The following is a 14,428-nucleotide window of genomic DNA, read 5'->3' as shown; positions in this document are numbered from 1 at the left end:
GCAGATGTGTTGGTAAAAGCAATGGCCAAGGATTTATGTGTCCATTTCCTACTGTTGGTTGGGAATATTTGTACTCTCTTTTTTTATTTTTGGGAAGTATTTGCCTATTGTTAGCGAGTAATTAATGGTTGATGCACCCCTTATCTGTGGGGCTGCAGTCATAACTCCTAAAAAGCCTAAGAAAGTCACTTGGACTGAGCATTGTAAGAAGGCCTTCCAAGGCCTTAAGGATTCCCTTTGTCAGGCCCCTGTTTCCAGGGCACCTGGTTACCATAGACCTTTATAGTGCAGCCAGATGCCTCTGACACTGGGATAGGTGATGTAGTTTCAGAGTTAATGACAAATGCAGGGAACATCCTATATGTTTTATTAGTCACCAGCTTAAGGACAGCGAGCTCAGGTGTGCAACTGTGGAAAATGTTTTTTTCTCCATTGGGTGGGCCCTTAGGAAGCTGAAACCATACCTCTCTGCACTCAATGTGCATACTGACCATAAGCCCTGATGAAAATGAAAGGAGAGAATCCGAAATTGCTCATGTGGTCCATAAGTCTTCACCATTGAGCATAGGCCAGATACTCAACATAGCAATGCTGATAGGGTGTGGCCAGCAGCCATGTGATGTAGACGTGTTTTGCCAGAGCTCCCGAGCCACCCATGACAAATCCTGGAAAATATCCTGCTAATCCTGCCTAAATAAAGAAAATCACTGCAGCGGAGGAACGGAGGCATACGATCCTCAGAGCAGCTTCCAGGAGAAACGGGACATCCGGTCAACGGCACCTCACTTCAGAAAGGCTGGCAGTGCCATTTTACAGTGGGAACACTGTGGAACGGCCTGATTGGGGTCACGCTGGTGAAGGAGACTGGGAGCGCGCCACTCACCAGGCAGAGGTGGGGGCCATGCTGCACTACAACGCAGAGCTTGGAGTTGTCCGATGAGCGGGTTGACTGGCTGCAGAGTGCAGGGCAGAGCGGGAAGCGCCTGAAAGAGGTACCGGCCCATGCTGTGGAAGAGGCATGCCGGCTCCCCAGCGCATTCTACGAGTGAGCCGGCGTGCAGGCTGGAGCAGGAGGACGACAGTGAAGGCAACAGGAGGGCCCCCCCGGGGCACCCACTTACGCAGGCAAGGGGGCATTAACATCAATGGACACCCAGAGAGTGACTATGCTTACAGGAGAAATAAATAAGTATTGATCTGGAATTGCAAGGTTCCAGATCTGGGAAGGCACTCTGAATATCACTCTCCCAGCTCCATAACTGCATCAGCCACAGCCAGGAAGGCAACAGGTCACTGTATAGCCCCACAAACATAAGAAAAAAAAGCATAAAAGGAATAAAAGTAACAAGGTAGCATTGTGTGTAGGAGACTCTGCGCACTAGCCTTTCACAGATAGGCCCCTGGAGGGGTGAGGATCCTGAGAGAACTGTTGCTCTGCTGGAGCGAAGTGGCTGCGCGCAACCAGCCCTTCCCCACGGGGTGAACGCTTGGGGAGTGGGAGCCCCACATAGTGTCACAGGAGAGGCCGCCCCCTTGAAACTGTACCTGTATTACATTGCCTGGGGACGTTGTGGCAGTTGGCTGGGATTCAGTGGCTTGTCCCTGTTTTACCTCTCGGTTTCACCCTCTGATGGGAGAGCCGCTATGGTCAAGGGGCAGCAGAAGATGAAGCTCTATGTGGGGCAAGATCTAAAGCAAATCAGCACATGTCAGGGACGTTGACAGAGACCGGAGGGGACCCCTCCCAGGATGTGGGAGGTGTTACTATAGAGAGCCTCCTGACAGTCATACAGGACTCTAGATCGTCCCTTGAAGGGAAGATTAAGGAGGTGGGGGTAAATGTCTCCCTGGTGAAGGCAGATCTGCGGACATTCTGTGAGAGGGTGACAGAGGTCGAGCAAAGAGTGAGCACGGCGGAGGTCGAGCTGGCAACACTACGAAACCAGGGGCAGTGGATGGTAGGCGTGACGAGGACCCTAGAGGCGAGGGCAGAAGATGCAGAAGGACGCGCTCGCAGATGCAATATCCGTCTGGTTGGGGTGCTGGAAGGTGAGGAGGGCCCAAGTGTGGAACTGTACGTGGAGAAGCTGATCCTGGGGACGTTGAAGTTCAGAGGCCTATCCAAATTGTTTACGATAGAGCGGGCACACCAAGTATCAGGCTGAACCCCGCCCCCAGGTGGCTATCCAAGAGCTATGGTGGCTAAGTTGCTTAATTTTAGAACTCGAGATGCAGTCCTGCAGGAGGCGCACAAAGATTTCAATTTTTCCCGACGTTACGCAAGAAGTACAAAAGCAGAGGAGGTCATTTGACAAGGTACGTCGCCGCCTGCAAGAGGCAAACTTTAAATACATGATGATCGTACAGGCGAAGCTGAAAGTGTTGGATGACGGTAAATCGCATTTCTTTCGAATACCACAGGAGACAGGGACTTGACTAGATTTGTGGCTGAACCGCTAGGACAAGACTTGCATACCCTTTATGGGAGGAAGAAGGATCAGCCACAGACTCTGCTTCCTGGTGGCTGTTTTGTTTAGGGTGGGGGGTGGCGGAAGGCATATTGAAGGGATGAACGGGTAGGCTGGGTGAGCATGGACTGGCTCCCTTCGCAGTGACTGAGGTTTCCAGAAATTGAATTTGCCCCTGATGAAGAGTATGCAATACCTGAAACGCGTTGGGCCCTTATCGACTACATCATCATGAATAAAATGAAGATGGTTTCTTGTGACCTATTCTGACTGAATGAGCATCATTTCAAAATTGCCTTTTTACTAACTTATGCAAAATATTTACATATCTACTTGTTATATTGAGAAGTTACTTGATGAATTATTGGTCTGTCATTTCAGACATACGTGTGCAGGGGACGTGAGTTCCCGATTTGGGAACTTGTTTACTTGTTCTGTAAGAGTTAAGTTCTCTCAGACTTTTTTTACAGTACCTTTAAAATGAAAAAAATATGCAGTAGATGACTCCTGTTCCTCTGCAGCTCTGCAGATCTCACTTTTCCTGGGCCTCAGTCATGGGGAAAAGAGGGAGGATGTCGGGGTACTCCTGCAATGCACTGGGACAGTCAAAACTCGAAACCAGCAAACTTCACTTTCAGTGGCTGTTCAGTGTTTCAGCTCCTCACATCTACTGCAAATAGCAACACTGCGGTTCCTGGCTGTCTAGATGGGCTTTTCTTGCTTCTGGGGTCCCACACTCTGTTGAGGGGGCTCAGGCTCAGTCAGTCCTGCTTCCTGGGAGTCCACAGGATCTTCCTGGAGCTCTAGGCCAGGTTAAAAGCAACGCACACAATTTGGTGTTCCTCTCGCTGGCTATACGGTTTGCAGCAGCAACTCTGTGGAAATTCAACTAGCTCCAAGATGGATGTCCAGGTGGCTTACTTCAGAGTTGATTGGTCCCACCAACTCAAGGGGAGAAGTCGTCCTTGCAGGGGCTTCTCTGTCGATGCAAACTTGGCGTTTCGGCAGTGTAGCAGAGCTTCACCGGGCCAATCAAAGGTCCGGGAGTTGCAGCAGGCGTCCTCTTCAGTTTCTTCTTCGGTTCCTTCGTCCACTGGCCGACTCTGCCTTCCAAGCCAAAAGACTCGCCTTTTATTCAGTTCTCTCCCATTCATTCCAGCCTAGCTGTCAATCGCCCAGCAGGGTGGATGCCCTTACGGGACATTCAGCCAGCCAATCATCACAGAGTGCATTTGGGTCTCCTAGGAGACTAAGCACAGGGAGCTTCTGGCACCTCCCTCACTTCCTGCCTACCTCAGACACCCTAGAGCCAGAAGCGGGTTTCACTCGTGAATCCTGCCAAAGGCTAAACGAACAATGGGACCAAACCTTGTTTGGCACACAGAGTAAATCTCAAGAAGGACCTTTCCACAAAGAAATGGCGAAAAAAGAAGACCGGGCCATTTTGACAAAAATGGCACCCATGGGTGCTTTACTGCAGCTGCGAATGCAGCCCGCGGTAAATGCACACTATGGTAGTTAAAACAAAACCACTGCCACCAGCCATTCAGTGAGGAAAGGGTAACATAAAATCTTTTACATGAGAGGCTAGACAAACGGGATAATAGGAAAACCCTTCAGCACCATATTGTAAGATAGTGTGTGTGCTAGGTCTAGAAAGTTACAAATGTAAGTAAAGTCAATTTCACTTTACTGCTCTTGGAAACAGTAGTTTAACCAAAAGAAGGTATTCAAACCTTTTGGGAAATCTGAAAGACTTCCCTGTGCCACTGCACTGAAGGTGCTGTGTGACACAATGTAAAAGAAGATGCCTATGGAGTTTGTCAGACTCCACAACCAAAAGAAACACAGTGTACAAAATCACATTAAAATACATGAGAGAGTGGGGAAAAAGGGTCTCACTCTCTCCAGGTTAAAATAAATCAAGTCCTCAAAATCCGGCAAGGTTGCTGGGGGTCTCTAAGGTGGAGGGAATTAGCACATTTCTGAGAATTCTCCCTAATAAAATGCATACAGTGTTGTTACTCTTTATCAAGTAAAACACTGCCTTTCACACCAAGAGCTCACTCCATAAGAGGTACGTGAGCTACTTTGGCCTTTATCGCAAACGTCCCGCTGGACGACATTCGTAAAGCAGCTACATGGAGCTCAGTACATACTTTCACTCAGCACTACTGCATTGGCACTCATTCTAAAGCAGGTACACAGGTGGGACAAGTGGTTCTTAAACATCTATTTGCCGATGAACCTTCTCACAGCCCACCACGTTCTCCTAACACTGCTCGCTAATCTATGCATAGCATGTGATCTAAGCAGATTCCACAAGCCTCAGAAGGGATACATTACTCACCGTAATAATTTTTCTTAGGATTGTATCTGCTTAGATTCACATGCACCCACCCTTTCTCTGCTTGGAAAGAAGGTGCATAGATGTTTATCGCAGCTTTATCTGATATACATCTGCTTTCATACACCTGTACTCACGCTACACTTCCTGCTACCTCATATCAGAAACAAAGCAATCTGAGGGATCTCCACGTGTGAAGGACCATGGGTACAGTGGACGTCACACTAGGGATAATATTACTGGCACGCCCTGTCGACATCCCATTTTGAGTTTCGAAAACAACAATTATAAAACTCTGCAGCTTCCACTAGATGTCAGCCTATGCATAGCATGTGAATCTAAGCAGATACAAGCATCAAAAATACGATTACGGTGAGTAATGTATCATAAATTTATATATATACATATATATATGATTTATGTTTTTTGAGTACAATACGTACCTGTGATTTGTATGCTTAGTGTGATTAGAAACGCCAAATAATAATTATTAGTGTATTTCTGTGTGGACTCATTGTAGCCCTAGACCACTCTCACACTTTTCCTGAGACTAAGGGGCTCATTACAGGTTTGCCACTCTGGAAAAATTGCTGGTAATTCTGGCACCAGCAATGTTTCTGGATCAGCAAAACACAAGTTTGCCCGTGGGGGTACTGATTTACCTCCAGCTAAGAGCTGGAGATAAATCAGGGCCCTATCAGCAAATAAATGGCAGAATTACCAGCACCAGTATTACCGGTGCTGGTAATTCCGGCAATCCCCTCCATGGAGTCCTATGGGTTAGGTCCTATGGGACTCCATGGAATTGGGATTTACTGCCCTTGCTGCCGCCTGCAATATCCCGGTTTTGCCAGTATCCCACCGTAATTACCGGCAATACCAACAAACTTGTAATGAGCACCTAAGCCTTTACTGCTCTTCCACTGTACCTTGATTGGGTTTTGGCTAACCTTTCAGTGTCATCCCAGTTTACAATATATAGGGATGCCTCCTAAAATCGTCTACTGATTGTAGAAATCCATCTTAATACCAATTGTGAATGTCAAATCATGCAAGCTGTAGCTGAATGCACATGCTCTGTTACATGAATACAAGCTTCATGGAACATGCAGCAGACTTGTTTGTCTGATATACAGGTGTAATCTTCATGTGAATGTCCACCACAGTGTTATATGCACATACTATTTATGTTTCAGGCTAACACTTTTCTTTTTTGCTTTTCCTTTAGTTGAAAATGAGGCGCATTGTGAGTTTGCACACTTGAGAGATCTGCTCATCAGGTAACACACTTCCTGTTTAACATATTATCTCTAGTGATGGAGGTTTTCCAACATCTATCTCTATGACATGGGGTCCTTTATAACATCTACCTCCCTCTGGTGGGGAGCATCATATGCATATGTGTGTTCCCTCAGTAAGGATATGCAACCTTTTTCCTCACCAGATGTTTTGGACTACATCTACTGATCAATCATGACAAGCATAGTCAATTGTGAAGGATCATGGGAGTCATAGTCCTAAAATTCGGGACAGCTGCAAGTTTCAGACCTCTGCTAGAGGGATCCATTTTAAATCTTATATTTACTGAATCATGTCTAACACTCATATTTAATGTGTCTGGGGGCTATATTCTCATATTGTTGGATTAGTGGTTCTTTACAGCTTGAGGAGTGGCTAGTCTTATAAGTGTTGCTAAAGGGATGTTGGGGTAGGATTTTATTTTTCGCGGTTGCTGCAAGAAAATATTTGGCAACAGTGATATCAGCTACCAAATAAGCTCCTTTCTAGCCAGTTGGAAATGTACTGGGTCTGATCTTTAGTGGTTTGGAATGGGCAGAGGTTAGCCGATCCACAAAACTGATTAGTTTGATTGAAATTGGTAAGATATTGTTTGAGGGCTTATGATACAGACAAAATCGAATTAATGGATTGCACTAAAACCAAAGCTAAAACCAGAGAAGAGACCAGTATGATGCAGGAGTATGAAACCATCTGCCTTGTCCACCTTTTATTCATCATTCTGTGAATAATGGATGTGTCAAATGGTGCCCTCTAGCACTTCTACCTCCACCCAGCTGATTTGAGAAGAAAAGGAAGGCTCAAAGGAAACATCTACTGTCTGTTTACTAAGATATCCAATGCCCTTACTTCCAGACAGGTAGTGCAAGAAAACATGAGGACTCCCATTTTAAGTGGTGCTCATCTTCCATAGATGAGGCCCGGCTAGCGAGAAGACAGAAGGCAGTGTAAAGCCAATATAGCAGAAACTGGATGAGATATTTTCATTGTTGCCTGCAAAAAGACATTAACCCCCGCTGAAGCTCATCGAACCATGTACTCTCTTTTATCATGGATTTAGCCAAGTCAGGCATTAAGTTATGTAGGCCATAGCTTTCAGCTAAAAGCAGACCAGGATCTTGTTAAAAAAAAAAAAGGTCACTCTGCCCTCACTGGGTGTTGCATGTTTCTTGGGTTACAACACATGGGAAATTATCGGTTTGTCAGAGGCTGTTGCAGAGTAGCGACAGAAGCCCTTTGAGGGGTTTCAGCCAAAATGACTGAATCCAAATGACCTAACCAACCAAAAGTCTGAAAGAAGGTACCACCAAATGTTGGACCTTCTAAAAGGTTGACCTTTGGTTGGGTAGGTCATTTGGGTTTGGTTTAGGGCTGCGGGGGTGTCCCCCCAAACCTTGAACCCCCGCTTACTATACTGTGAGTGGGAGTTGCGTGGGTGTCCCCCGCAGCTGTTCCCGCAGTCCATAAAAAAAGAAAAAAGGGGGCTTTGGGTGTGCCCCCCTCATCACCCCGCTCACTATACTATACAGTAAAGGGAGCGGGGGTTGCGGGGGACACCCCCGCAGCTGACCCAACAACAAAAAAGGAAAAAAAAGAAAAGGACCCTGCGGCGTCGGTTCCCGATCACAGAAGTGAAAGGAAACAGGAATTGCAGGGACACGGCGAGACGGAATTGAAGGAAAGTAAGGGGGTGTGGGTAGGGGGTTTGGCACATCGGGAATGTTCAGGGGAGAAAAGACAGACGATTATGTCAAACATATTTCTACCGCGGGAAAAGAACCCCAAATCCTTTGAGGTGCCCTGTTCTTTTTTGGCAGCTTGAAAGGAACAAACCAGCTTTGTTTGGTAACTCCCAACAGCCTTGTGCCCTTGCTTGGAAGTCCCTAAAGGCATAGAAGGATCTTCCGTAATTGTAATATGTGTGAGAAGGAGGTTCGGAGGCTGGTCCAGAGATACTCAACAAAGGTTTTGCTTTTGATGTTGCCTTTCTCGTTAGTCTGAGCCTCATCCTAGAGGAGGTAAAAAGCCTACTGCCATTGAAAGGAAGAGCCCAGTGCTCCAGAAAGGATGTTGAGGCGGGAGTTGTTTAGTGACTATTTTTTTTAAATAGAGAGAAAATCCAACTATTTTTTTTAAATAGAGAGAAAATCCAAATACAAGGGTAAAAATGTGCTTTCTCATTCACAGATATGTAAAATGGATTTGCTATCCAGCTAATGCATGCCTAAAGTTAAAACGTTAGAAATAAAGCAGTTGTATACTTAAAGTCTCTGGCTTCAAGTAATGTATTATACTTGTGGAACATATTATCCTACAGAGAAACCTGCAGGTGCATACTACCCAGCTGCATATTCATGAGACCTGGACACCAGAACTCTGTTAAGAACTACTGTTACAAAACCAGACACCAGCTAGTTACCTCGGGTATTCAAAAATCCCTGCCTCAGCATTACTTCTCAGCCTCTCCCTCCTACTCTTGCTGCCTGGAACTACCTCTGTTGTGTGGCCTCTCAGTCATGCTTTTACTCCCTCTCTCATACTTGTCACGAATCTGTCCCCCAGGTCTCTCACATTCTGTTTATCTGCCTCCCCTATTAAGTGTTGCTATGCCACTTGTTGTTGCGGTCTGTTGCTCTGTGTCTCTCTCCCTCTACTGTCTCTACATCCTATTCTTGTTATTTCTCTCCTTTGCCTTGATATCACCATTGCTGTAATTCTTATTTCACTCTCTCCTGTTTATCCTTCTTCCTCTCTTGTGTCATTAGTCTATCCCTCTCTCATTTCTCATTTTCTCTTTTGCGGTCCCTCGTCCTGTTGATGATCTTTCTTCCACTCTCTCCAGTGTTATTGGCCTTCCTTTCTCCGGTTTTGCCTTTTCTGTTTCCATCTCTCCCACCTGCTTTTGATCTGTTTCCATACTGTCCTGTCTCTCAGTTTCTATTTTCTCTGCTACTACCCCTCACTCCTATTGCTAGTGTTTGTCCAAGTTGCTATTAATATCTTGCTCTTCCATTTGCCTTTTGCCATATGTTAAGATGGATTTCTAGAATATGGCCTGGTGAACAATTTTTAGATGAACAGGGTAACTCTGAGAGGTTAGCAAAAACACAATCAAGGTAAGGGTGGAGAGTAGTCAAGGCTATTGTCAGGAGAGTGTGATTGGGTTCAGGGGTCCACAATGAATCCACACAGTGAAACGCACAATAATTCAATTTAGACAAGTAAGTAAACAAATACTGTTAGGACAGTTTTTCTGAAGTCCAGCTAAGGGCTTAGTAAAACCATTCAACTGAGGCAGTACAAGACTCCACTCTTATTATAAGGCTGTACCACCAGAGTTCATAGTAGAGTAGACAGAACAGCCAGGCTTATCTCAGGATGGAGAGAAGGCTGTAGAATCAGTACAAATGAAATTGTAATACAAATGTTCCAAAGAAACACAAGCACTATGTATGTAAAAATAAAGGATGTATTTAAATACAGGTAGGCCCAGATGAATATAGGGGTAAATAAGTAATATCACACATTATATGTAATCACAATTATCAAAACACAAAACTATGCTTGAAGGTTCACAGACCAAAGCATAAACCTTATTTGTAACACCAAGTAGTTCTAGGGATGTCAAACCTTTTCATACACATTCAATATAGGTCACATCTATTCTTGGGGACTAAAAACCAATGGTTACTTTCACAATTACATTCAGTAATGCCATAGCAGTAGACCCTACCAGTTGTACAATGACTCTCAGTAACAAATCACATAATCAGTCAACTGGACAGAATACATTTTGTGAATAGCGGAACACTTACTCCAGGTACAGTAAAAACCTATAACTACTTTTGTGATAACACACAGTTATAGTAGGTGAGTAAAACCTAAGAATTGAATATTCAATTGCTGGTGCTTTTGAGATCAGTGCTTATTTATAGATGGCACACAGCTAACTCAAGGTATGTAAAACCCATATACTTTTTTAACCTCAAAATGAAATCCAGGTTAGATCTTTCCCAGCTATACAAGTACCTTATGTATGACTTATGAGGGACGGTGTCCAGTCATAATATCGAATACAAAATTTCGAATGTCAAAAAAGTCGAATCAAAAATGTTGAAAAAAAAAATGTCGAATTATTTTTTTTTTCGATATTTTTTTTGGGCTCTAGTTTATATAAAAAAAATAGGTAAAAACAAAAAAAAAGAAAAAACGGGGGTTGGGGGGGAACCCCCCCATTTCGAAAAAAAACGTCATAAAAAATAAATTCGACATTATTTTTTTCGACATTTTTTTTTCGACTTTTTGACTTTCGAAATTTTTGATTTCGAAATTATGTCTATAAACCATGAGGGACACTTAGAACCAAAGACTCTCTGTGAGTCTGTCTACAACAGCACAGGGAAAGGAAAACCCAATGTTACACTTTACTGAATGGCTCAAAGTTTGTCAAGGTAGGCAACAGCCTAATACAGACTTATTCTGGACAGGCTAACAGCAAATCAGGGGAAGCAAGACCTAATTGGGGGACACTCATACAATGATCCTAACGGGAATAATCTGGTCATGGAAACAGTTGGAGGACACTCATACCATTATCCTAACAGGCATAATCTGGTAAAACCAACACATTACTTTTGGGAAGAGGCACAACCTAATCACAGGTGAATAATATACCGTCACATCTACTTTCTATTAGAATGGCAAAATGGTTTCTAAGGAAAGAAAGATGTTAACCATACTTTTAAGAATAGTGCATCACACATCCAAGGTAAGTAAGAACTTTTTGTAACTGTTCACTCTTAGAGTTATAGTTACCAACTAACTCTTTTACAAGTAAGTAACTTTTAAACACTTATTTTCTTTTCTAGGCAAAAGTCCCAATTACTAAAAGGTATTTGCCTTATTCTTGGAGCATGAGTGTTCTCAGTGGCAGAATGGGGGTTACTAGGATCTAGTGACCAACAGACAGTGTCAGAATAGGTTCTTTAGTAGCAAAAGTCAGGATTCCTTAGGAAGACTGGGCAAACAGATGAGTATTATAATATTTAGAGTTAGAAGAGGGTCCAGGGGCTTCGCAGAAGACACCCTAGCAGGATTCTACCAGCGGAACTGGGTGCACTGGATGAGAGCCCCCCCCCCATCACAGAAAACACCCCACAGCTACACAGAAATCCTAAAATACTTCAGCTAAGTACATACCCAAGTCAACACAGTACCTCAGCATTGAAGAAGATTTTGCAGCAAGAGGACTTCAGGATCTGCAGCCAAATACCCGGTCAGTGAATTCATTGTCATGGTGACTGAAAACAAGACCTCAGAAGGAACTTTGCAGCAGGGATCAATGGAGAAGGCTCTAGGCAAGGTTTTCCTTTTGGGTGAATGCGGTTCTGCAGTTTTGGCGCCTTTTCAAGGAGCACAGAAGAAGACAGAGAATCGTGGTTGAATTCTCATCGTTAGAAAGGACCAGCACTCTGTTGAGGGGACTTCTTGGACTCAATTCGTGTCTCTTGAGATCCACCAAGATGCCCACGACGTTTCAGCGAGATTCAGAATTCGGAAGACGATACAACACACAGTGGCTTGAGGTCCCAGGGTATTGGGGTATTTGCAGCAATGCGTGGGATGGCTCAAAATGCAGGTCTTTTGGAGTCTAGTGGGTATCACTAGGCCCCGCCCGGGTCGCTGTCGTTGTTTCTGGAGTCCCCAGGTCGATTGGAAGGAAGGCTACAGTAGGCTCCGGTTACACAGCAGGCTCTCTGGTCACTGGAAATCGTCTCAGCTGTTTTTCCTTCATCATCCTCTTCGGTTTTGGTTCCAGTGGTCGACTTGTCTTCAGCTTCTAGGTTCGCAGTACAGAAGCTACAGCACAACATCTGCATTCTCTCCGTGCATTTTAAAACAAGGGGTGGTCTGGTTGTCCAATCAAGACAGCCATCCCTCCACTGGGATTTTTCTGCATTCAGGCAAGGAGGAAGACAAAGGGCTGCAGAGTTTTGGACTCCTCCTTTGCTTCCTGCCTCCAAAGTCAGACTGGAGCCTGGGCGGTGAGTCCAGGGGACTCCCGTCGAAGATAAAAATCACACAAAGGAATTTCCCTCCCTGGATGTCAAGGGAAGGAACAAGAAAGGACAAAAAACGCTAAAATGGCGAAAAAAAGAAGACAGAGGCAATTTTGGTAAAATAAGCACCCTTAGGTGCCTTTATTACAGCTATGAACACAGCCCGTGGTAAAGGTGCACCAAATTAATACAAGTTATCACTGCCACCAGCCATTAAAGGTAAGCTTGACAGAATTGTTACAGTTTTAGTGTGAAAGGGGATACATTGTATCTCCCCAGCACTCTACACAAGGTGGGGTGTGCTGGTTTCACAAAATAAAATGTAGAAGGGATCCAAACATCCTTTCTACCTTTGGGAATTGTAGTTCCCTTAAGGTTAGCCAGAGAAAACAACAACGGGCACTTATTGCCAAAACGTTGTTAAAGAGGATAACTTTAAAAAGACACTATGGAGAGTCTAAAAACTGACACATAAAAAGAGTAAAAGATTCTGTGGGTGTGGAAAAAGGTTCCCACTCGCAGAGGAATTAAGGAAACATATCCCACTAGTAAAGCAAAAATTCTGGGGTTGACCCAGGTCAGGAAGATTTACAATTTCTATGAAAATCTTACCTAACAAATACTGTATTTATTCTCGTCACAAAACACACACTAGTAAATGAAACAAGCAGGTGATAATATTACACAACACTCAATTATAAGCATGTATACATTCACCTTAGGTTCTTATAAATGCATTCAATATTCAACAAAAAGGAAGGTAAGAAATGATGCAGTAGAATGGAACCAAGTCACAAGAAATATACCCTAACTTTGTAAGTCCAATCCCTTTGATGAGTGGGACCTTGTTCCCAAAAGTCACAAAGCTTCTTCTTAGAAAAAGGGTCTGATGCAGGAAGAGTTATTGTGTTGGTGAAATGTTCCAGAGAGATATTCCACAATGTTGGTAAGTAAAATTATGTTCCTATCTTTCAGGTACAGCCACTTTCAGATGCAGTGATCAAAAAGCGATGGAATGGAATAACCAATGTTTATTCTAATGTTTATTCTAAGGAGAATAGCTGGGAAATGAATGTGTAGCAATGACTTACCCCCAAGACTCTGACTTTCCCACATGACAAGATGGGTTGACTGGGGGTCGCTGGAGGTAGATTTTCCCGACTTTGGTTCCAGTGAGAGGTGTCCAGGTGCTGCAGGTGCAAGGATCTTTCTGGTTGGTTTCAGTGGCAGAGCACAACCCTTGGTAAGGAAGACATTCAGAAGGCACCAATGCAGACCTATTCAGGACACTTCACCAGACAGGGGAAGGCGAGTTCCAGTGACAGGCAATGCACACAGGCGACGGCAGGCGTCCTTCCAGTCGCGGTTGAAGAAGACCTTCCAGAGCAGGATCCCTTGAAGCTGGAAGGCTGAAATTCGGCAGGAAGGTGACTTACACCCCAAGACGGTGACTTCCAAAGTTCTGATGATGAACATGGAATGGCGACTGTTCTAGCAATGTAGCCCACTAGAGAGCTGGTCAGTCCAACAGGTGGTCCAGGGACGCTTCTGAATGCTCAGGACTACTGGATCCTCAAGAACGTGTGAAGACTGGTTGGTCCCTGGTCCCACCACTCCATGGGTTGAAGCAACGCTGACAGCCTTCGCAGATCAGGTAGTCCAGCAGGGTTACACCAGGCCAAATGTAGGAAGGGTTGCAAAACAAGCAACAATCTCTTGGCGTGGCCATTTTAGGGCACTAGCCACATTCAGTGGCCATACACAGTTAAAGGATATTCTGCAAAAATGGGATAAATAGGTTTGCTGCCACCAGCTTAACTTTAGGCACATATAAAACTAACAATAAATCCCAAGTTTAAAATACTAGGTTGATACAAACGTGTCCCCACTTGTTAGGAAAGATTGGATGCAGTAACCCTGTGGGAGACTACACCAGCCTTGTTCTCTTGGTAATAGGTAACCCACCTATTGGTATAGGCCTGTACTACACAAGTTCGTAGAGTGACTGAGCTGTCACACTTATCTCAAGAGGGGTAAATGTGAGCTGCATGGATGCAACACTGAGGTTCCCAATTACAAGTATTCAAATAACACTTACACTCAAGGTTTGCTAGTAAAATATTTATTTATTTATGTATTTAACGGTTGGTTTTAAATAAGCCTTCTTTAGAAAGGGCAATATTCAAAATTAAAAATACACTTCGTAACACTTCCTCAGATTTAAGATAAGCAAGTAGATACCCTTTTGGGATGTC

General features: G+C 44.3%; 1 protein-coding gene across 2 annotated transcripts in view; it reads left to right on the top strand.

Annotated features, from left to right (window-relative positions):
- Positions 1–14,428, top strand: part of SEPTIN12 (septin 12) — a 552,608-nt gene that overhangs the window by 503,107 nt on the left and 35,073 nt on the right. For both annotated transcript variants that reach the window (XM_069646026.1, XM_069646027.1), the window contains one exon: positions 6,044–6,095. In XM_069646026.1, coding sequence (XP_069502127.1) covers positions 6,044–6,095 — 52 coding nt within the window. The remainder of the gene's footprint in view (positions 1–6,043; positions 6,096–14,428) is intronic.

Source organism: Ambystoma mexicanum, chromosome 2p (assembly GCF_040938575.1).
Source record: "Ambystoma mexicanum isolate Mex_15411 chromosome 2p, UKY_AmexF1_1, whole genome shotgun sequence".
Lineage (NCBI taxonomy): Eukaryota > Metazoa > Chordata > Amphibia > Caudata > Ambystomatidae > Ambystoma > Ambystoma mexicanum.
Note: the sequence above shows the minus strand (reverse complement) of the source record. Positions and strands in the feature narration are given on the sequence as shown.